Source organism: Dipodomys spectabilis, unplaced genomic scaffold (genome assembly GCF_019054845.1).
Source record: "Dipodomys spectabilis isolate Male_0828 unplaced genomic scaffold, ASM1905484v1 ptg000097l, whole genome shotgun sequence".
NCBI classification, from domain to species: Eukaryota; Metazoa; Chordata; class Mammalia; order Rodentia; family Heteromyidae; genus Dipodomys; species Dipodomys spectabilis.
In genome coordinates, this window is record NW_024870774.1 from 4,768,832 (window position 1) to 4,791,194 (window position 22,363).

Sequence of the window (22,363 nt, forward strand, 5' to 3'; positions counted from 1 at the left end):
GGCTCAGTCCCTTCTCATTAAGAACAGTGAGAACAGTGGTTCACAGCTGAATCTGAGGTTGGTTCTTCAGGTGGAAGGTGCTGTCTCTCTTAGCATGACTGGCCTGGGCCATTCTGATGCCAGTCCTGGTTTGATGAACTCCTCAGAAGCAGCTCAGGCTTTTTTATTTGACAGCAGAATTAACTGCAAAGAAAAGACAGCTGGTTCAATGACTGCAATTAGAGCTAGTGCAGCCTGCCTAGAGAAGGTAACCTGCCTTTGGTCTGTGTCTCCAAGTACAGTACTCACGAGACCCTCCTGGAAACAGTAAAGGCTTTGCCATACTGGCAGTGTCAGAGTAGTCTGCAGTTCGACACATACACAAGGACAAAACATCTCTAACATTTTCAGTAATGGAAATCAACAAGATTGCCAGCTCTGACCAGGAAGCAGAGTGGCTGGTTCAGATTCACAAGGTTGTGCTTAGGATACAGAGAAGCTGGGATGGTTCTTTCAGTTGCTGGATTTGTTACTGGAGTCTTTTACACATTCTGCTCATGTATTGAGACAAAGTCATGCTGCCACTCGCTGAAAACAGCTAAGGCTGTGCTCAATCACTAAGGTGAATTTGTTTTGCTGTTCAGACAGCAACTTGGAGGGAACATGCCCTCTTCTGTTTGCAGCCTGCTCTGCATCTTCTCATGTCGACTTTACCCTGGAGCTTGAGTTGTATGCAGAGCAAGAAGAGGGCTATCTGGGGGTCCAAAGGAAATACTAAACATTTCTCAAAATCTTTTCCTGGTATATATGAGTGGGTGCTCTGGAACCAGTGCACCGCCCCTCTGCTTAGAGAGTCTCCATTCTCTCCCTTGCCCCTTAACTTGTAGTCACTCTACTCAACACTGTGTACCCCACCTCCTGATAAGAGCACTCACTGGTCTCTTATCTGAGTGCTGCGTCTTATCCCAGCACATACGTTTGTGCATCTGTCCACGTTCTTTCCATGCCATATTAAAATTATGTGTGCCCTGATTTTCAAGCTATGCTTGCTGCTCCTGAGACTGAGAAATTAATATCCTAGTTCATTTCCCAAGTATTCAGGTCCTTATCTCATAATCATTGCTAAAATATCTGAAAATCCAGGTGCCAATAGTTCATGCCTCTACTACTAGTTACTCAGGAGGCTGAGATCTAAGGTTTGTGATTCAAGGTCAGGTGATACAGTTTAGTCCATGACACTCTTATTTCCAAGTAACCTCCAGAAAGCTGAAAGTGTAACTATGGCTCAACTGGTAAGGAACAATGCTCAATCCCTGAGTTCAAGGTCCAGTACTAACACACACACACACACACACACACACACACACACACACACACACACACACACACAACCTTGATAAATGAGAGAATAAACTAATTAGTGGATGTGAAATTATGTTGTCAAGTACAGTCTATGTGAAATTATGTTGTCAAGTACAGTCTATGTGAAATTATTGCATAGGCCTAAGGGTGACTGTGGCTTCTGGCATAGGCTCAGGGTCTGTGTAATAGGTTACATAAGTGTCTTATACAGGTATCAGTATGTTTTTAACACAGACAAAAATAAGAAAATGCATGAGCTTTTTATACTTGTAGGCTTCCCAAAATTTACTAAGTAAAAAGGCAAAAACTAAATAAATAAGGGATATTTTATGAAATTAGATATTCAGAGAACATTTACTAGGAGAGGGCTATGGATGTTGAATGACTGAAGTTTGTTTGATATACTATTTCTCATATTGTGATAAGTGATTACGCATTTTTGTACTTTTTTAATTCATTGAAAGCAGACTTATATAGTGTACAATTTTGTATCTAATGAGGCAATAAAGATTCTTCCTTGTGAAGCACTCATTGTATATTTATTACCCTCAAAAATAGTGAATTATATGTTGCTATATACTGACAGTGATTGTGAATAGTTTCTGGTCTTTCAGTGGTAGTGCAGTGTTTAGAATTCCTTCTGTTTGTGGGAGATAGCCAAAATAATAGCCCAGTTCTTCTAAGAAAATGTATCCTTTTAAGCAACCACAAAAACTTGATTTTTAAAAGGATATTATTTCATTTGTCATTAATTTGCTGAAAACATTGAAATCAAGGGGAAATGTTCTGCTCTAATTTAGTCATCTAGATGATGAGAAATGTGTTTTACGTAAGAATTGAAAATAGAATTGCATTTAGGTTAAAAGCTTCTGTAGAGAATACAAGAATTAGAGGAAGAACCCCATTGGCACAGCCCCCAAGAAGGCAAATAACATGGCAGAAACTAAAAAATACCTGTCAGTCCTAACTCTCAATATTAGTGGACTTAACTAAGTGACATAGACTGTCTAGTTGGATCACAAGCAGGATCCTTCTCTCTGCTGCCTTCAAGAGACACACCTTGCCCATAAAAACAAACATTCTGAAAGTAAAAGGGTTGAATAAAATCTACCAAGCAAATGGCCCTCATAAACAGGTGTGAGTTGCAATCCTAATATCAGATAAAATAGACTTCAAATTAAAACTAGTGAGAAGAGATAAAGATCATTAAATACTAATTAGGGCATCTCTCCTTCAGGAGGATATTACAATTCTAAATATCTATTCACCAAACAATGGCGCACCCAAATTTATTCAAGAGACACTACTTTCCCTCGAATCTCACATAGATCCAAAGATATTAATTGTTGGGGACTTTAACACACCACCATCCTCACTGGATAGATCAAGCTGGCAGAAACTCAACAGAGAAACTGCAGGTTTAAACAACTGCATAGATAAACTAGACTTAATGAGATCTACCGAATATTGCATCCAAAAGTATCAGAATACACATTCTGCTCAGCAGCACATGGAACATTCTCCAAAATAGACCACATTTTAGGTCACAAAGCAATTTTGCACAATTTCAGAAACATTAAAATTATGCCTTGCATTCTCACTAGCCACAGGGAATAAAATTAGAATTCAACACCAAAAGCCACCAAAGAAATACCTGTAATACATGGAGGCTAAACAACACACTGTTGAACCACCAATGGGTCATGAAAGAGATTAGGAAGGACATTCAAATGTTCATGATATTTAACAAAAATGAACACACAAATTACCAGTTCCTCTGGGACACAGCAAAGCAGTACTCAGAGACAAGTTTATAGCTCTGAGTAGGTCCTATATCAACAAGTTGGAGAGATCTGAAACCAGTAATTTAATGGGACACCTGAAGCTCCTTGAAAAAGAGCAGCAAGCTAAACCCCAATCCGACAGATGGAAACAAATAATTAAAATTAAATGAAATAATTAAAATCAAAATGAAATGAATTAGAATCCATAGAAAGAATCAACAAAACAAAGAGTTGGTTTTTTGAAAAAATTGACAAAATTGACAGACCCTTACCAAATCTTATATAAAAAAGAGAGAACACACACAAATAAACAAACAGAGATGAGAACGGAAATATCACCACAGGGTGGGGGTGGGGGGAATAAGATGCAAAACATTATAAGGGAATACTTCTCAAGGCTTTGTCCTAATAAGTTTGAGAATCTGAAAGAAATGGATGATTTTCTAGCAAATATCGACATGCCAAAACTAAACCAAGATGATTTAAACCAATTTAACATACCCATGTCAAGCATAAAAATAGAAACATCAATAAGAGACCTCTCACCCAAGAAAAGCCCAGGGCCAGATGGATTTACAGCTGAATTCTACAAGGCCTTCAAAGCAGAACTCACACCAATACTCTTCCAAATCTTCAATGAAATTGAAAGTGAAAGTTCACTACCAAACTCTTTCTAAGAAGCCATTATAACCCTCATCCACAAACCAGGCAGGGATTCATCAAAGAAAGAGAACTATAGATGAACATTGATGCAAAACTTCTCAACAAAATTTTGGCCAATCGACTTCAACAACTCATCAAAAAAATTATCCACCACGATCAAATAGGATTCATTTCAGAGATGCACAGCTGGTTCAATATATGCATATGAATTAATATAATTAATCACATCAGCAAGAGCAAGGATAGAAACTACATGCTTATCTCAATAGATGCAGAAAAGGCATTGACAAGATCCAATACTCTTTTATGATGAAGGCTCTGGAAAAACTAGGGAGCCATAGAACATTCTTCAATATAATAAAGGCTGTGTATGACAAACCTACAGCCAGCGTTATACTTAATGGTGAAAAACTAAAGCCATTTCCTCTGAATTCAGGAATGAGACAAGGATGTCCATTCTCTCTGCTTCTCTTCAATTGAGTATTAGAATGCCTAGCTACAGCAATAAGACAAAATGCAAACATAAAGGGAATCCAAATAGGGAAAGATGAAGTAAAACTCTCCCTCTTTGCAGATGACATGATCTTGTATTTAAAGAATCCCATGGGCTCCACTCCCAAATTACTCAAGCTGATTCAAAACTTTGGCAAAGTAGCAGGGTATAAAATTAATGCTCAAAAATTAATGGCTTTTCTGTATGCCAACAATGAAAAGAATATGGCTGAAATCAGGAAAGCAACTCCTTTTGTAATAGCTCCACAAAAAATAAATGATCTAGGAGTTAACTAAAGTAGTGAAGGACCTCTATGATGAAAACTTTAAAAACCTGAAAAAGGAAATTAAGTGGAAAAGCCTCCCATGTTCCTGTATTGGGAGGATTAACACTGTGAAAATGGCAATACTGCCAAAGGCTATCTACAAATTCAATGCAATATCTATCAATATCCTAACCCCATTCTTCAAGGAAATAGAAGCCACCCCAAAATTCATATGGAACAATAAAAGACCCTGAATAGCAAAAACAATCCTTAGCAGAAAGAACAGTGCTGGAGGAATATCAATACCAAATTTCAAACTCTACTATAAAGCCAAAATAATCAAAACAGGATGGTACTGGCACAAGAACAGACCTGAGGACCAACGGAATAGAACTGAAGACCCAGAAATGAACCCACAGACCTATAGCCACCCAATCTTTAATAAGGGAGGTAAACAAATAGAATGGAAGAAAGACAGCCTCTTCAGTAATTTTCTTAATAGAGACCCACAAACACAACATATGAAAGAAAGTTTGGACAAATGGGATTGCACGAAATTGCAGAGCTTCTGCATGGCAAAGGACATAGCCAGCAAGATCAATAGAAAACCCACGAATTGGGAGAAGATCTTTACTAGCCATACAATGGACAAGGGTCTCACATCTAAAATATACTTAGAACTCAAAAAACTAAATCCCCATCAACAAATCCTCAAAGAAACAAATGCCTGATAAATAAAGGGGCTAAAATTGTAGAGAAACTTCTCTGAAGAGGAAGTAAGAATGGCCAATATACACAGGAAGAAATGCTCAGCCTCCCTAGCCATAAAAGAAATGCCAATCAAAACAACATTGAGATACCACCTCACCCCAGTTAGAATGGCTATACCCAAGAACTCTACTAACAACAGATGCTGGAGGGGATGTGGACAGAAGGGAAACTTACTGCATTGTTGGTGGGAGTGTAAACTTGTTCAACCACTTTGGAAAGCAGTATGGAGGTTCCTCAAAAGACTCCACATAGAGCTCCCGTATGACCCAGCAATCCCACTTTTGGGCATTTACCCAAATGTTCACAAACAAGACCACACTAAAGCTACCAGCACGACTATGTTTATTGGAGCATTATTTACCATAGCTAAAATATGGAACCAACCCAGATGCCCCTCAGTAGATGAATGGATCAAGAAAATGTGGTATATATACACAATGGAATTCTATGCCTCCATCAGAAAGAATGACATTGCCCATTTGTTAGGAAATGGAAAGACTTGGAAAAAATTATATTAAGTGAAGTAAGCCAAGCCCAAAGAAACATAGGTCCCATGGTTTTCGTTATTTGCAATAACTAGTATATGTCTGAGTCAAGCAGAAAAGGTCAGGTAAGTTCATGTTACGGAAATGAGCCCTAAGATATGTATTCAAATGTTTTTTCTTTCATGTGATTGTTTCTAATACATTTATAAGATTATTTCTTTGTTGCTTTGTATGTCCCTCCCCCACATATAACTCCTGCTTTCACTGTATTTGATGTCAGTATAATTTGTGGAGGGGAAGGGAAAAAACAAATCTTTTAACTTGGGATACAGGTGGACCCATTGCAACAATGAGATGTACAAGTCGTTATGTCGAAAAGAACCTTTACAACTTTGGTGGGGAGGGGGAGGATGGGAAGGTATGGGAAGGGGAAACAAAGGAGGAGGCTACAATGCTTGATACGAAATGATTGGGTGGGGGGTTGGTGGGAAGGCTGGGAAGGGATGTGAAGGGTAAACAAAGGAGGAGGCTGCAATGCTTGATAAGAAATGTAGGCATTATCCTGCCCATGTAATTGTAACCCCTCTGTACAGTATTTTCACAATAAAAAAAGAAATCTAGTAACAACAGATGCTGGAGGGGAAATGACCAAAAAAGGAACCCTACTGAATTGTTGATGGTAGTGTAGACTTATTCAACCACTTTGGAAAGCAGTATGGAGGTTCTACAAGACTCCACATAGAGCTCTCCTGTGACCCAGCAATCCCACTTTAGGACATTTACCCAAACAATCACAAACAAGGGTATACTAAAGCTACCAGCACAACTGTGTTTATTGCAGCATTATTTACCATAGCTAAGATATGGAACCAACCCAGATGCCCCTTAGTAGATGAATGGATAAAGAAAAATGTGATGTGATGTGATGTGATGTGATGTGATGTGTGTGTGTGTGTGTGTGTGTGTGTGTATGTGTGTGTGTGTGTGTGTGTGTGTGTGTGTGTGTGTATGTATTGTAATGGAATTCTATGCTTTCTTCAGAAAGAATGACATCACCCCATTAGTTGGGAAATGGAAAGACTTGGAAATATTAAGTGAATTAAGAAAAGCTCAAAGAAAGCCCTTATTTACAATATCTAGTATATGTCTAGGACAAGCAGAAAAGGTCAGAGGCTATGTACATATGACCATATAATATGATGTTAAGTGAAATGAACACCAAGATAGGGACACAACTTGTTTTTTCTTTCTTGCTATTGTTTTTAATGCATCTAAAATGTACTATGTGATTTTTCTGGTTTAATTTGTATGTTCTTTCCCCCGTTATAACCCGTTTTCTCTGTATTTGATGTGGGTGTCCTGCATCTTATATATACATTTTTCTAATTTGGGGAGGGGAAGGGAAATAACAAAATGCTGAAACAAGGATACAGGTTGACTAATTGTAACAATGAGATGTACAAGACAGTATGTTGAAAGCAAACTTTACAACTTTGAGGGGGGGGGAGTTGAGGAGGTGGGGAGGGAAGGGATGGTAGGGGAAATACAAAGGAGGAGGAAGCAATGTACTCATTACCTTACTCATGTAATTGTAACCATCTGTACACTAATTTTACAAGAAAATATAAAACAGCTTCTGTAGAAAAATTTTAATGAAGAGGAAAGCTATAGAATAGGAGAAAGGGCTTGTTAACCATTTGCCTGTCAGAGTTAATCATCAAAATACATTAGGATGACAGAAAATCATGACAATAAAAAACAGGTATTGAAATTATATGCTAGCAAATGAGCTGAAATAGAGGAGTAAGTCAGCATGGAGTTGAATATCCCAGACCTTCCCTGGGGCTCTGGGCACCTCTGACACAGGAAAGACTGGTGGGGCAGGGCTTGGCTATTGTTCAGAACTCTGCCCCGAACCTCACTTCCCTTACCCCCCTGCTCACTCCTCACCAACATGAGCACAAATTCAAAGGCCCCAACTTTCTCCACATATACTTTCAGTGGTGTCAAAATTGTGAACAAAACTATAATCAGTGTACATGCATCATATAGGACCAAGATGAAAGGATAAAAATGGATAGTTTGAACTTTGAAGAACCTGCTTTCAAAACAGAGCATTTAATTTTTTCTGAAGTTTACTTTTATGAATTTATTTTAAAATTATTTTATTATCTTTATTTTTTAACTTTCATTATAAAGGGATTTTTTTACTGTCAGTATAAAGGGATTTCAATTCAATATGTTAATTTTAAGTAAGACCTAGTAATTAAGAAGATAAACATTTATACATAGAGGAGAAAATTATGAATTGCTTATACTTTTCCATTTTCCTAATGAAAAATATGAGGCTTTTAAAAACATACATTCAGGATCAGAGTCAGATCTTGGGCTCTATTATTCCAAGATTCAGCTCTCTGCCTCTCAAACACTGTCACTCTTCATTGTAAAGTGGAAGACATGGCTGTGTGTGTCCTGAGATCTATCTCACTTCCCAGAACTGCAGGTAGGTGAGAGTGACCTCAGCATCTCTCAGACCTGCCTTGGCCCTGAGGCTCTACATAGTTAGAGGGCATCTTCCAGTCTTGAGCAGTCCTTGCTCATGCTCACCAAGTACCCAGGACTTCACTTTCCTAATTAGCTTGAGCATAAACAGAGAATAGTTGGTACTTAGGAATCCTTGCCCTTCACAACAAGTGAGGACTTAGAAAGCCACTGCATTGAAGATGAGCTTGAGATCAGCTGGCAGGAGGGCCAGATCTGAACCTGACATTTCATTTTACCACTCCAAATTCTAGCCCTTGAAAAAGTGTCAGGTATTCCCAAGAAATCATCAATGGGAGAGGATTCCACTTTCCTGATCTCATAGACGATCCCCCATAGACATAACACAGCTCTCCCAGTGCTGGGACCTCTAGGTAGCAGCTCTGTTGAGGTTAGAGTCAGGCTGCAGGTGCACACTGAACACTGTGCATCTGTGGCACAGAAGTAAGCAGCAATGTCTTCAGTCTGGGAAGTCAAGATGGACAGGGAACTGCTTCTGGCAGAGGTGTCCAGGGTGATTCTTAGCTGTCCACTGCTTCTTTCTCTCTCATTTGACCTTATTAAAATTAGCATGGTAGGTCCTCTGCCAGAATCCTGTCTGTACCACTGCAGGGTGATTATGTCAGATTTGTAACTGCAGTTCATGGTGGCATTTTCACCCTGTTGGATACTCAAGGTCTGAGTTTTCTCTTCTTGTTGGCTGTTCACCCCTAGAAAGAAACACAAGCCAGAGACCAGGGAGTCAGTTAATTGTTCCCAGAGTACATTCTAAATTCAACAAGAAGATTCAACTCTAAGCCATGTGGCCTCTGAAATTCAATGTCCCTGTTCCCATACTAGCAGTCACAACTTACTGGCCACATGAAGCCACAGAGTTATCAAGAACACTTCAAGTAATTTTTTCATCATTCTTGCTTTTGAGGATCACAGGAGATGCAGCTGTGGACCCTAAAATGGAGTCTGGCTCCTCAGGCACAAGTGTAGGTTCCTCTTGTTCCTGAGAAGGTATCTAGTTCTTCTGCTTCACAGAGTACTAGGGTTTTTTTTGCCATCCAGTCAGAGTCAAGCTTCTTTATTTGGTGTTATTTTATATTCAACTCTCTCTCTCTCTCTCTCTCTCACGCTCTCTCTCTCTCTCCCCTCCCCCCCCTCTCTCTCTGATGCTTGAAACCCAAGAGCTTCTGAGGAGATGGAGGCCCTGCCCTGTGGTAGTGGCCACAGCAGTCCGCTAGGAGAATGTGATCTGAAAAGAGGAAGAATGCAGAGCTGATACAGAAGTTTGCATTTCCTGCCATTATGAACTCTGATTCCAGATCAGAGTAAGAATGTATGCAGTTTAAGTCAGGCTAGAGATCAATGAAGGAACAGTGCTGGAGACAGAACAGCTTTGAGAAATACTGTTAGGATCTGTACAATAACTCTAATCTTTAAGAAAATATCTGTTGTCAAAGGCATTGGCTTGCACGACTCCATCTGAGGACTTAGGTCCTGTGAGGGTGCATATGCTGGCATGCACAACCCCTGGGGAAGGAGAAAACTCCTTCCAAGTCTGGGCAAAAGTCCAGACATCCAGGGGCTGGGAAGGTGGCTCAGTGGTAGAGTGCTTGCCTTGCATGCATGAGGCCCTGGGTTCGATTCCTCAGCACCACATAAGCAAAAAGAAAAAAGCCTAAGCCTCGGGTGAAGGCATGCAGAATGTGCTCTTCATGCTCCTCTGAGTAATCTCATAAACAATGCCTCCATATTCCCTTTGTGTGCCTAAAGAAACCCACCTGCACTTTGCTTACTCTTTATAACCGTTGATTCCATAGAACTGCTTCACATTTGTTGAGGCTTAACTCTTCCTGCTCACTGACCAAAGTTTAACTTTCATTGTCTGCATTACTGTAAAACTGTTTATGATGAACTTTCTGCCCCTCTGACTGAAGATTGACTTTCTATGCCTATATGCTGTATATAATCATGTGATATTTCCAATAAACTTTATCTCTACCCGCAGGGTGTGGTCCACTTTCTGCCTACCAGACACCATGTTCCCAGGTCTCACTGTGTGAACAGTGACAATCTGTGATCTCCTTCTGTGAAAATAAAAAAGTTTTTTTTTTTTTGCCTAATGCTAAAATTATGTGTAACTCAGAGTTTCTATGGATGGGCAAGAGACATGGACTCTAGTTGGATTAAGTAGAAAAGAACTGGGTTTGTCTCAGAATCCCCAACAGGGTCAGGCAATTGGATGCAAATAATATGCAGACAGAATAGGACAGAAAGTGCAAAGCTCTGCACATAGAGCAGTGTTTGGCAGGTGAGGGTTAGGAGCTGCCCTTCTTCTCTTTGGGTGGGGATAGAAATTTTGCCCTTGTGTTTCTGGTACTAATAGGATGGCTAGGGAATGGCTGAGTTTTGAAGAGTCTGGCCCGGAAGCTGATTTTCAAGATTTGGGATGACCAGCTGCTGGAAGTTACAGTTCAAAGCAGTGTTTCTAGAGCCAACTACTATTTGCTTTGATGATAAAAGAAGAATAAAAAAGGATTAATTTTCTAGGGCCATTTTAAAACAAATGAATATAACCAAAATCACTTTATGAGGGGTCACACCAGCTTAAATTCCCCACATATGGAAAAAACGAGGGTACTTCTCATTCCTGATTGTAGACCAGCTCTTCAACTCCAGACACTCAGTCATCACATTTTTCCAAGGTAGTAGAATGCCTTGAAAAGTGTCTAACCATCTTTCTACCTTTCCCCACTCTACATGAAGTATGGCCTCTGTTGCCAGACAACCTGGAGACCTTCAGTCTTTCCTGACTAGCCCAAGGGGGCTTGATCAACTACCTGAGGACTTTATATCCCCATCCTATAGCACAATTAATCCCTCCTAGGCTCCCTCAATGGTTATTAGAAAATCATATTCAATTCTGGTCATTGTAGGTGGAAGAAAAATGGTCCTTCTGATCATCCCTGTCTGTTGGAAGGGTACCTCTGAACTTGTCCTATTTTAATCTTGGGTTGTTATTTTTTCTTGTATAACAGTTGAAGGCCAATCACACCCTTGGCGATTTTTGAGATTATTAATCAAGAGGTTAAAGTAGCTGTGACAGAGTTCACTTCTGCTATGGTAGAGTGAGTTTGAAGAGAACTCTGGTTTTTACTGGGGAAAGCCATGGCTAGTGCCCAAAGTTCCTCAAACTGCTTTGGACAATAAATTTTCTGCTGCTGATATCTGAAAAAAAAGAAGGAAAGAAAACGTCATGACTATTTGTGTACAGAGGTGCATAATAAGATGTGTGCCCAAGGGATGTAGCGTACCAGTTATCAGTTTAGTGACTCTCAGCTGCAAATCCACCCTGTACACATTTCTCCTTGGCCTCCTGGCATGCTACGAAGTTTTATCAGTAGGCAAGGCTGGAAGGACACTTTCAGGAGGATGAGGTTTTCCTGTATGGTGCTGGGTCCCTGCAATTCTTGGTGAGCTTGGCACACCTGGAGACATGGCAGACATGTGCATTGTCAGCCACACAAGTGGTTACTTGGACTTATAAGCAGCTTTGCTTTGCCAAGAGATTAGTAAAGCACAACTTGAGATGTGACGAATGGGGAAATACAAGGTGTCCCAAAATAGGTGGCACAAGGCACAATCCTGTAGCTCAGGCTTTTTCTTTGCTTTTCTCTCTTTCCCCTCCCCCTTCTCCTCTCTCACCTTCTTTCCTAGCTACTATGATGTAAGCAACTCTGTTCTGTGAAACTCTCCCTCGCATGATGGACTGAAAACTATAACACTGTGTGCAAAAATAAATTATCCCCTCTTTAAATTGTTTTCTTAGGTATTTTGATCATAGTGACACAAAAGTAGTAAAGACAGTAGCTGATTCCCTGTTGTAATGATCAATGTTCATTGTAAAGTTGCCTTCTTCAAATCACTTCATTTCTTCCTCAGGATGGCCCTTGACTGCAGTAGGAATCTGTGAAGTGCCTGAGAGCAAAGGACTTTGTTGCAGAGGTCAACATTCACAGTGGAGTCTACGGAGCTTGGGAGAAACTGCTGGGATGTAAGGAACACAGGTGGGTGGCTGGAGGGACAAAGCAGGTAGAAAGGTGGTTGGCCCTTCTTAACTCTGCCTGGTCACCTAGAAAATAATGATTATTCTGCTCTGCTATATAGTTATTATTGCAAAAGTGCTTTTCTGGGTACTTCTAAAACTATAATTATTTAAAAAATTAAGTTAACAAGAGATGCTAATGAGAATCTTTGTGGACAAATAGTTGAGCTCAATCTGAAGCTAACGGACCACTGATGACATTCATTTTAAGAGGTAATTCAGTTTAGCTCCCTGGAAATGCAAGCCCCACAGTGGCCACAGACAGCTGACAGGAAGTAGTTTGTGTAAGTCTGAGGGTTTGTGCTCTGCTTCCTTTGCCAGAGCAGCTACTGTGGGCTCAGGGCACAGTAGTACATGGCTGAGTCATCCTCCTGAGTCATGGCCTTCTGCAGGTGGAAGGACTTCTCACTCTTATTTAGAGTGGCCGTGAAACCTTTGGCACTGCCTCCAGAGATGTGTTTCAGGAGCAGCTCGAGGCCTTGTCCTGGATGTTGGATGTACCAGAAGAGCTCAGGACTCCCAGAATAGGAATAGTTGCACTTCACCTGCACAGGGGCTCCTTCGAAGACAGAGATGTGGTCCTCAGGCTGAGCCACTGCCTGGGCTGTAATTCCTCCTGAAACATCAGTTCTAGATCAGAGAAACTGCAGAAGACAAAATGATTCCATGTCAAAACCCACAGAAAGGCTTGAATGAGAAGCGACTACTCACTCAATGCCAGCATGATCAGGAGTGCTGCGATGAGGGTAGGCTTCATGTCCCAGATGTGAGGTGACGAAGAATTTTCTGGAACCTGTTCAGCTACAGAGAATCTGACAGAGCAGAGTCATCTCTGAGTTTAACTCTTCCTTCCATCCGTACAGCAAGATGCTCTTCCTCGAAAGGTTTGCTGGCTGCTTGGCTTCTAGCTTAGTTCAAGTTACACAGCAACGCTCTCTAGAGGCCAAAATTGACACTGCAGAGAAGGTCGGGTTGCAGGTCAATCAGCATCGGGACAGAAAGAGCAATGTATGCTACAGGAAAAAAAAAATTGTCATTAGGGAAGTCTACAAATAGACTTTAATGGACTAGAACAAAAGTCTAAGAGCACCAAAGGCTGTGTGTGCAAAATTAGCTAAAAATGTATCAACTATGGAACATTTGCTAAAGTGTGCTATCTTGAATGAAAAATCACTAGAAAATTAATCAATAAATTTGGATATATCTTTCTTTTTTGGTCGTGGGTCTTGAACTCTGGGCCTGTGTGCTGTCCCTGAGATCTTCAGCTCGAAGCTAGCGTTCTACTTCTTGAGCTACAGTGCCACTTCCAGTTTTCTGGTGGTTAACTGGAGATAAGAGTCACATGAATTTGCCTGGGCTGGCTTTGAACTGCAATCCTCAGATTCCAGCATCCTGAGTAGCTAGGATTATAGGCATGCTAAGCGCCTGGCTGGGTATATTCTTAATAACCATTACAAAGTAAATTTTTAGCGGATATAATAGTTATATTTTAGATGGAAAAAAATTGAGAGACCCAATTTATTAACGTATAGTATTAGAGTAGATTTCTATGCATGATAGAAAGAATACAGGAAAAGGTTAATAGACCATACTTCATAGAAATTTAAGCTTTTGTGCACATTTATTAATGAAGTCTTTATATATATTATTGTAAAAATAGAGTACAGAGGGTTTATAGCTACACGAGTAAGGTAATGAGTACATTTCCTATCAAGCATTGTTACCTCTTCCTTTGTGTTTCCCCTACCATCCCATCCGTCCCCAACTACAGGTGTTTAACCAATTTTGCCAGCACCATTTACTGAAGAGGCTGTCTTGCTTCCATTCTATTTGTTTAGCTCCCTTATCGAAGATTATGTGGCTATAGATCTGTGGGTTCATTTCTGGATCTTCAGTTCTATTCCATTGTTCCTCAGGTCTGTTCTTGTGCCAGTACCATGCTGTTTTGATTATTTTGGCTTTGTAGTAGAGTTTGAAATTTGGTATTGATATTCCTCCAGCACTGTTCTTTCTGCTAAGGACTCTTTTTGCTATTCAGGGTCTTTTATTTTTCCATATAAATTTTTGGATTGCTTCTTCTATTTGCTTGAAGAATGGGGTTGAGATATTGACAGGTATTGCATTGAATTTGTAGATAGCCTTTGGCAGTATTGCCATTTTCATGGTATTAATCCTCCCAATACAGGATCATGGGAGGCATTTCTACTTCCTTAGTTCTGCTTTAATTTCCCCTTTCAAGTTTTTAAAGTTTTCATCACAGGGGTCCTTCACTTTTTTAGTTAACTCCTAGGTCTTTTATTTTTTGTGGGGCTCTGACAAAAGGAGTTGCTTTCCTGATTTCAGCCACACTCTTCTCATTGTTGGCATGCAGAAAAGCCATTAATTTTTGAGGGCTAATTTTATACCCTGCTACTTTGCCAAAGTTTTAGATGAGCTCTTGTAATTTGGGAGTGGTGTCCACAGGTTGCTTTAACTACAAGATCATGTCATCTGCCAAGAGGGAGAGTTTTACTTCATCTTTCCCTGTTTGGATCCCCTTTATGTTTGCATTTTGTCATATTGCTGTAGGTAGGCATTCTAATACTCAATTGAAGAGAAGTGGAGAGAGTGGACTTCCTTGTCTCATTCCTGAGTTTAGAGGAAATGGCTTTAGCTTTTTGCCATTAAGTATAATGCTGGCTGTAGGTTTGTCATATACATCCTTTATTATATTGAGGAATGTGCTATGGATTCCTGGTTTTTCCAGAGCTTTCTTCATAAAGAGGTGTTGGATCTTGTCGAAATGTTTTTTCTGTATATATTGAGATAATCGTGTGGTTCTTACCCTTGCTCTTGTTGATGTGATGAGTTATATTAATTGATTTGTGTATATTGAACCAGCTTTGCATCCCTGAAATGAATCCTGTTTGATCGTGGGTTATGGTTTCTGTTTTTTTGATGAGTTGTTGAAATTTTGTTGAGAAGTTTTGCATGGATGTGCATCAAAGAAATGGGTCTCTTTCTTTGATGAGTCCCTTCCTGGTTTTGGGATGAGGGTTATAATGGCTTCATAGAAAGAGTTTGGTAGTGAACTTTACTTTCAATTTCATTGAGGATTTGGAGGAGTATTGGTGTGAGTTCTGCTTTGAAGGCCTTGCAGAATTCAGCTGTAAATCCATCCAGGCTTTTTTTTTTTGGGTGGGAGGTCTCATTGATGTTTCTAGTTTGATGCTTGATATGGGTCTGTTAAGTTGGTTTAAACAATCTTCGGTTAGTTTGAGCATGTCATTATTTGCTAAAATTCGACTATTTCTTCCAGATTGTCAAACTTATTAGCATAAAACTTTGAGAAGTATTCCTTTATCATGTCTGAACCTTGTTTTTTCTGTGATGATAGTTCCATTCTCATCTCTGAGTTTATTTGGGTGTATTCTCTTCTTTTTTTGATAACATTTGCTAAAGGTCTGTCAATTTTGTTATTTTTTTTGAGGAACCAACTCTGTTGATTTTTTCTACATTTTTTGTATTCTAATTCATTTAATTCTGATTTAAATTTAATTGTTTCCTTCTACTGGATTGGGGTTTGGCTTGTTGCTTTTATTTCAAGAAGCTTCAGGTGCCTTGTTAAATGGTTGGTTTCAGATCTCTCCAATTTGTTGATACAGGAACTCAGAGCTATAAACTTGCCTCTGAGTACTGCCATTGCTGTGTCCCAGAGGAGCTGGTAATTTGTGTGTTCATTTTTGTTAAATATCATGAACATTTGAATTTTCTTTCTAATCTCTTCTATGACCCACTGGTGGTTCAAGAGTGTGTTGTTTAGCCTCCATGTGTTATAAATTTTTCTTTGGTGGCTTTTGGTGTTGAATTCTAATTTTATTCCTTTGTAGTCTGAGAGAATGCAGGGCATAATTTCAATGTTTCTGAACTTAGACAAATTTGCTTTGTGACCTAAAATGCCGTCTATTTTGGAGAATGTTCCATGTGCTGCTGAGAAGAATGTGTATTCTGATGCTGCTGGGTGAAATATTCAGTAGATGTCTGTTAAGTCTTGCTGATCTCTGTGGTTGTTTAGATCTGAGTTTTCTCTGTTGAGTTTTTGCCGGGTTGACCTATTCAGTGGGGATAGTGGTATGTTAAAATCCCCCAAAATTAATGTCTTTGAATGTATGTGAGATTTTTATGGAAAGTAGTGTTTGTAAACTAGTCATTATTTGGTGAATAGATATTTAGAATTGCTGCATCCTCCTCAGGGAGAAATGCCTTAACATTCTTTATCTCTTCTTCTCATTAATTCTAATTTGAAGACTATTTTATCTATTAAGATTGCAAGTCCCGCCTGTTTATGGGTGCCATGTGCTTGGTAGATTTTATTGCAGCCTTTCACTTTCAGAATATGTTTGTTTTTATGGGCAAGGTGTGTTTCTTGAAGGCAGCAGATAGAAGGGTCTTGCTTTTTGATCCAAGTAGACAATCTATGCCACTTAATTGGAGAGTTAATGGAGTCTTAAAGCAATATCATGTCCATAAAATTTCCACTTGCCATCACTGGTTTTGACCTTCTCATACAGAATATGCTCCTCAGAATTTTGGTTACAAGTTAAAAAGCAATGGGCCATAAACAAAGAAGCATTCATTCCATAAAGAGTGAAGATTGGAAAAGTCTCTGATCTTCATTTGCCAAAGGGCACCTTTGGCTACAGCCAGACTTAACTCTGTTACTCTGCTTTGGAGTTAGACATATGTTTGGTGTGAAGAAGCTGGGAGCCTAGAATGAAACACAGGAAAATACAACTCATCGAGTGCTTGTGCTGAAGAGATCACTTGACCTCTAGAAAGGAAACTAATTCTCTTAGGAACATGTCTTCTCTTGCCTCCACCAAGTTGAGACAAAAATAACAAATAGGTTGAGTCCCTCTGTCCTTAAAGAGTATAAAGCTTCCAGGGAACAAAGATTGGCTTCAAGTTTTTGGCTGGGATCTCTCAGAACCACTGGCTGCAGTATTCTGCTGATTTTGCAGTTGCTGACCACAGACAGAACATCTAGCCACCCACCCACCCCCTCTTCCCTCCAGGGATGCCTATGTGATCAGACACCTCAGGAGGGAAGGGAAGAAAGGGAAAAGATCATTCAGATATACATTGGAGACAACCATTAGTATCAGAAAGCCAACTTCTTTAGTCACAAAATCAGAACATGCAAATTTCAAAACAACAATTTATTTACAAGAAAGATTTTACTGAGGAAGAATATCACTGGCTACTTTATAGAATTCTAAGCACAATTAAATGAAATTAGGAGATTACTGTAAACCTGTAACTTGACCATCATGAACATGAAAATATGTTTAGTGAGACTGGTTTTTAGAGAATAGAACAGGTATAGGTTGGCAACTTCATTTCCATCTCCCTCCTTTTGTACCAGATAAACCCATAGCTGGGATTATTCTGAAATCTCCACAATGAATTAGGAAATGATGAATAAAGAAGGACAGCCTTTCTGTCTGCAGTCCTTTTGATGCTATTTTTAAGGAGCAGGTTTTGTTATCCTATCATGTGAGTCAAATCACAAACAATTTGGAATTACATACCCACTATAATATGGATGCATAATATATAATTGTACATGTGAAATTTATTGTTATTATAAAGGTGATGTAAAGAGGGCTTACAGTTACATAACTCAGGTAAAGAGTACATTTCTTTTTGGAAAATATCCCCTCTCTTGCTCTCCCACTTTCTCTTTGCATCCCCACCCACAAATTATATAGTTTATTTTCAACATATAGTTGAAACTAACAAATGCAGTTTTTCTTCATTTGTTCATCATTCCCCTCCTAAAGACATGAATGAATGAGTACACAAGATAAAATGAAAAACAAAAATAGCAAAAAAGCAAAAAACCCTTTATTTCCATTTCCTAGGTTAATTTTGATAAATATTATTTTGTATGATCTGATGCACATAGGCATTGTACATATAGAATTTTGTAAACTTGTCAGATGAAATTATACTATTTCCTGGTCTTGAATATGATAATAGGAAAGTAAAGCTTGATGCTGTGAATTTTTGTAGCAAAGATCTACTTTCTCACTACTTTGCTATTGTGTTTTGAAAGACTAAAAATGTGGTGTGACATCATGTCATGCATGAACTAGTGTGACTTAAAGTGAAATCCCAAAGAAATTTTCCCTACCTCCTCCTGTATTTTGGCTGATATCTTATCTTAGATTAATTGTAAGGATTTTATGAGGAAATCACTGGAATAATATACTTTTAAAAAGGTTAAAACTTAATGAATTTTAGATTTTTCATATATTATTAAGAACTATACTCAAACCAGGTTCTGGTAGCTTACACCTGCAATCCTAGCTACTCAGAAAGCTGATAACAGAACATCAGGATTTGAAGCCATCTTGGGATGACAAATCCAAGATACTCTTGCTTTCATAACTATCAATAAATCCAGAATTGAAAGTATAGCTCAAATAGTAACGCAAACAGCTTGGTACTGGCACAAGAGGAGAGCTGAGGACCAATGGAATAGAACTGAAGACCCAGAAATGAACCCACAGATCTATAGCCACCTAATCTTCGATAAGGGAGCTAAACAAATAGAATGGAAGGAAGACAGCCTCTTCAGTAAATGGTGCTGGCAAAATTGGTTAAACACCTGTAGAAAACTAAAGCTAAATCCTCATATATCACTCTGTACCAGAATCAACTCCAAATGGACCAAAGACTTCAAAGTCAAAGCAGACACCCTGAAAATATTATAGGAAGGAATAAGAGAAACTCTAGGGCTCCTTGGCACAGGCCGAAATTTTCTTAATAGAGACCCAGAAATACAACAAATCAAAAAAAGGTTGGACAAATGGGATTGGATGAAACCACAGAGATTTTGCATGGCAAAGGACATAGCTAGCAAGATCAATAGAAAGCCCACGGACTGGGAGAAGATCTTCACTAGCCATACAATGGACAAGGGTCTCATATCTAAAATATACTTAGAACTCAGAAAACTACATCCCCCAACAACAAATCTTCCAAGAAACAACTGCCAAAAAATAAGTGGGCTAAAGACTTAAAGAGAAACTTCTCTGAAGAGGAATTAAGAATGGCCAATACACACATGAAGAAATGCTCTACTTCTCTAGCCGTAAAAGAAATGCAAATCAAAACAACATTGAGATTCTACCTCACCCCAGTCAGAATGGCTAAAATCAAGAAATCTAATAACAACAGATGCTGGAGGGGAAGTGACCAAAAAGGAAGTCTACTGAATTGTTGGTGGGAATGTAAACTTGTTCAACCACTCTGGAAATCAGTGTGGAGGTTCCACAAAAGACTCCACAGAGCTCCCCTATGACCCAGCAATCCCACTTTTGGGCACTTACCCAAACAATCACAAACAAGGTTATACTAAAACTACCAGAACCACTGTGTTTATTGCAGCATTATTTACCATAACTAAGATATAGAACCAACCCAACCCAGATGCCCCTCAGTAGATGAATGGATAAAGAAAATTATACACACACACACACACACACACACACACACACACACACACACACACACACATATACATACATACAGTGGAATTGTATGCTTCCATCAGAAAGAATGACACTGCCCATTTATTAGGAAATGGAAAGACTTGGAAAAAACTATAAATGAATTAAGCCAAGCACAAAGAAACATAGTTCCCATGGTTTCCCTTGTTTCTAATAAGTAGTATGTCTAGGACAAACAGAAAAGGTCAAAAGCTATATGCATAGGACCATATAAAATGATGTTAAGCTAAATAAAAACTGAGACAGGGACACAAGAGTTTTTTTCTTTCTTGCTATAATTTTTAACATACTTATAATGTACTATGTGATTTTTTTGTTTCTTTGGTATGTTCCTCCCCCATGGTATAACCCCTGTTTTCACTGTATTTGATTCCGGTACCCTGCATCTTGTATATATACTTTTCTAATTTGGGGAGGAAAAAACAAAATGATTAAATAGGGATACACAATGTCCCATTGTAGCAATGAGATGAACAAGACACTCTGTTGAAAATGAACTTTACCTTTTCAGTTAGGAGGAGGGGACACGAGTAGTTAGGGAGGTGGGAATAAGTGGATGGTAGGGTTAAAACAAAGGAGGAGGCAAAAATGCTGGATAGGAAATATACTCATTACTTTATTCATGTAACTGTAACCCCTGTACTCTTAAAAAAAAGTGTGGCTCAAATGGTAGAGCACCAGCCTTGACGGAAAAATCTAAGAATGTGAAACCTGGCAAGAAAGGAAAAAGTAAAACAAACCTATACTGAATTATTCATTGGATTTATGTATTGTGTTCGTCTTCTGTTCCATCAAATTACTTCTGATAAAGGTAAGAGCCAAGATTAGAAGACTAGATGTTTTGTATCATTTAATTTAACATGTCAGAATAATATAGTGGGATATTCTGCATGTGATAGCTGTGATATAAAACTGGATTAGACAACAACATTAATATTAATCAATATTGATCTGACTACATTAATATACTTCAATAATAAGATAGAGGAAGGACACTTTCTGGGACAATGTTTATGTTTGCAGCATTATTTATGTGACAGTTGTTTGGGTATTATATTTAAATTTCTCAAAAAAATTTAGACATTATATGGACCCTTTTGGGTATTCCTTAATGAAAAATTTTAAATTGGAATGTTAAGAGAAAACTGGAAAATATTTCAACCATATCAATAATTTAAAAATTAATATTTTAAAATTCTTTTAGAGGAAAAATATTCACTCAAACCCTCCCTGCTATTGCTCTTCACACCCATAGCATCCAGATCCCAGCATATTTGCTGTGCGCTGGGTTCTGCTGCAGCTCAGGCCTTACTGGGGCCCCTGTAGGTTTGGATACAGGCTGCAGGTGTTGGGGGAGCATTGTGTACGCATTGCACAGAGATAGGTTGCTGGGTCACTGAGCTGGGAGTTTCTGATGTGCAGGGAAAGATAGAGGCTGGCTTTGTTGAGGTGCACTGTGAATTTTCCTTCATCTTTATCACCGTTGGAGTATGTAGATGCCAGAAGCTCAGGGCCTTTCCCAGAATACTGTCTGTACCACATGAAGTACTGATAAGCACTATTCTTATAAGTGCAGTTGAGAGAGGCAGTGGCTCCCTCTGGAACACTGAGGGACTCAGGATGCTGCTTCACCTCCTTCTGTTGGCTGTTTACCCCTGTGCAGAAAGACAAATGTCATATAAAGGAACAATACAATACAAAGTGGATGCTTTCTCTTATGGAATGTAAATTACTTTTTTCCATGGGCCTTCCACCCTCCCTTGCCTAAAAACTGAGAACCTTCTGGTTTTTCCTCACATACCTGACACAGACACACAGACAACAACTCCCATCACTGAACTTCATGTTCCCATAGAAATGCCAACTCACAGCTCAAGTGATGCCACAGGATAACTAATAAGACACTCAACGATCTCATCCTTTCCCACTGAGGGCAAAGATTACAAACTGCACAAGAAAGTAAATCTCAGTATTGTGCTTTAGAAAACATAACAGGAACTGTCCTTCAAGTAGAAGAATAGGATCTTTTCTCCACGCCTCCTGCACCAACCAACTCCTCCCTTCCTTTCTCACTTAAGAGAACTTGAAAGGTTTCTTTTTGGTCCCTGAATGCACACTGCCCTCTTGTGGTTGCTACTGATCAAATACTTAAAATGCAAATCAAATATTCAAACAAATATTCAAAATGCAAACCCTTCTTACATGAAATGTTAAAACGTAAAAATAGATATCTAGTTAGAGATTTTGGCAAAATTTGCTCAGAGTAAATATGGGGTCGTGATGTTCACGTGTGCATTTTATATTACTTTTTTTTGGAGTAAAGCAGTGATTCTCAAAACCCTATTTCATGCACTAAAAATATTATATT

At 39.0% G+C, this 22,363-nt stretch overlaps 1 long non-coding RNA gene and 2 gene segments (V, D, J or C); 1 reads left to right on the plus strand and 2 right to left on the minus strand.

Moving 5' to 3' along the window:
- Positions 1 to 250: 250 nt before the first annotated feature.
- LOC122113451 lies at positions 251 to 10,885 on the plus strand. Its single transcript, XR_006148438.1, has 3 exons — positions 251 to 261; positions 3,975 to 3,977; positions 10,612 to 10,885. It is a non-coding gene; the product is annotated as an uncharacterized LOC122113451 (long non-coding RNA).
- Positions 10,886 to 12,765: 1,880 nt separating this feature from the next.
- On the minus strand, positions 12,766 to 13,446 carry LOC122113424. The segment is given in 2 exon segments: positions 12,766 to 13,055; positions 13,151 to 13,446. Coding segments are annotated over 2 exon segments (336 nt in total).
- A 7,857-nt stretch (positions 13,447 to 21,303) lies between these two features.
- Positions 21,304 to 21,893, minus strand: LOC122113426. The segment is given in 2 exon segments: positions 21,304 to 21,650; positions 21,797 to 21,893. Coding segments are annotated over 2 exon segments (378 nt in total).
- Positions 21,894 to 22,363: the final 470 nt, after the last annotated feature.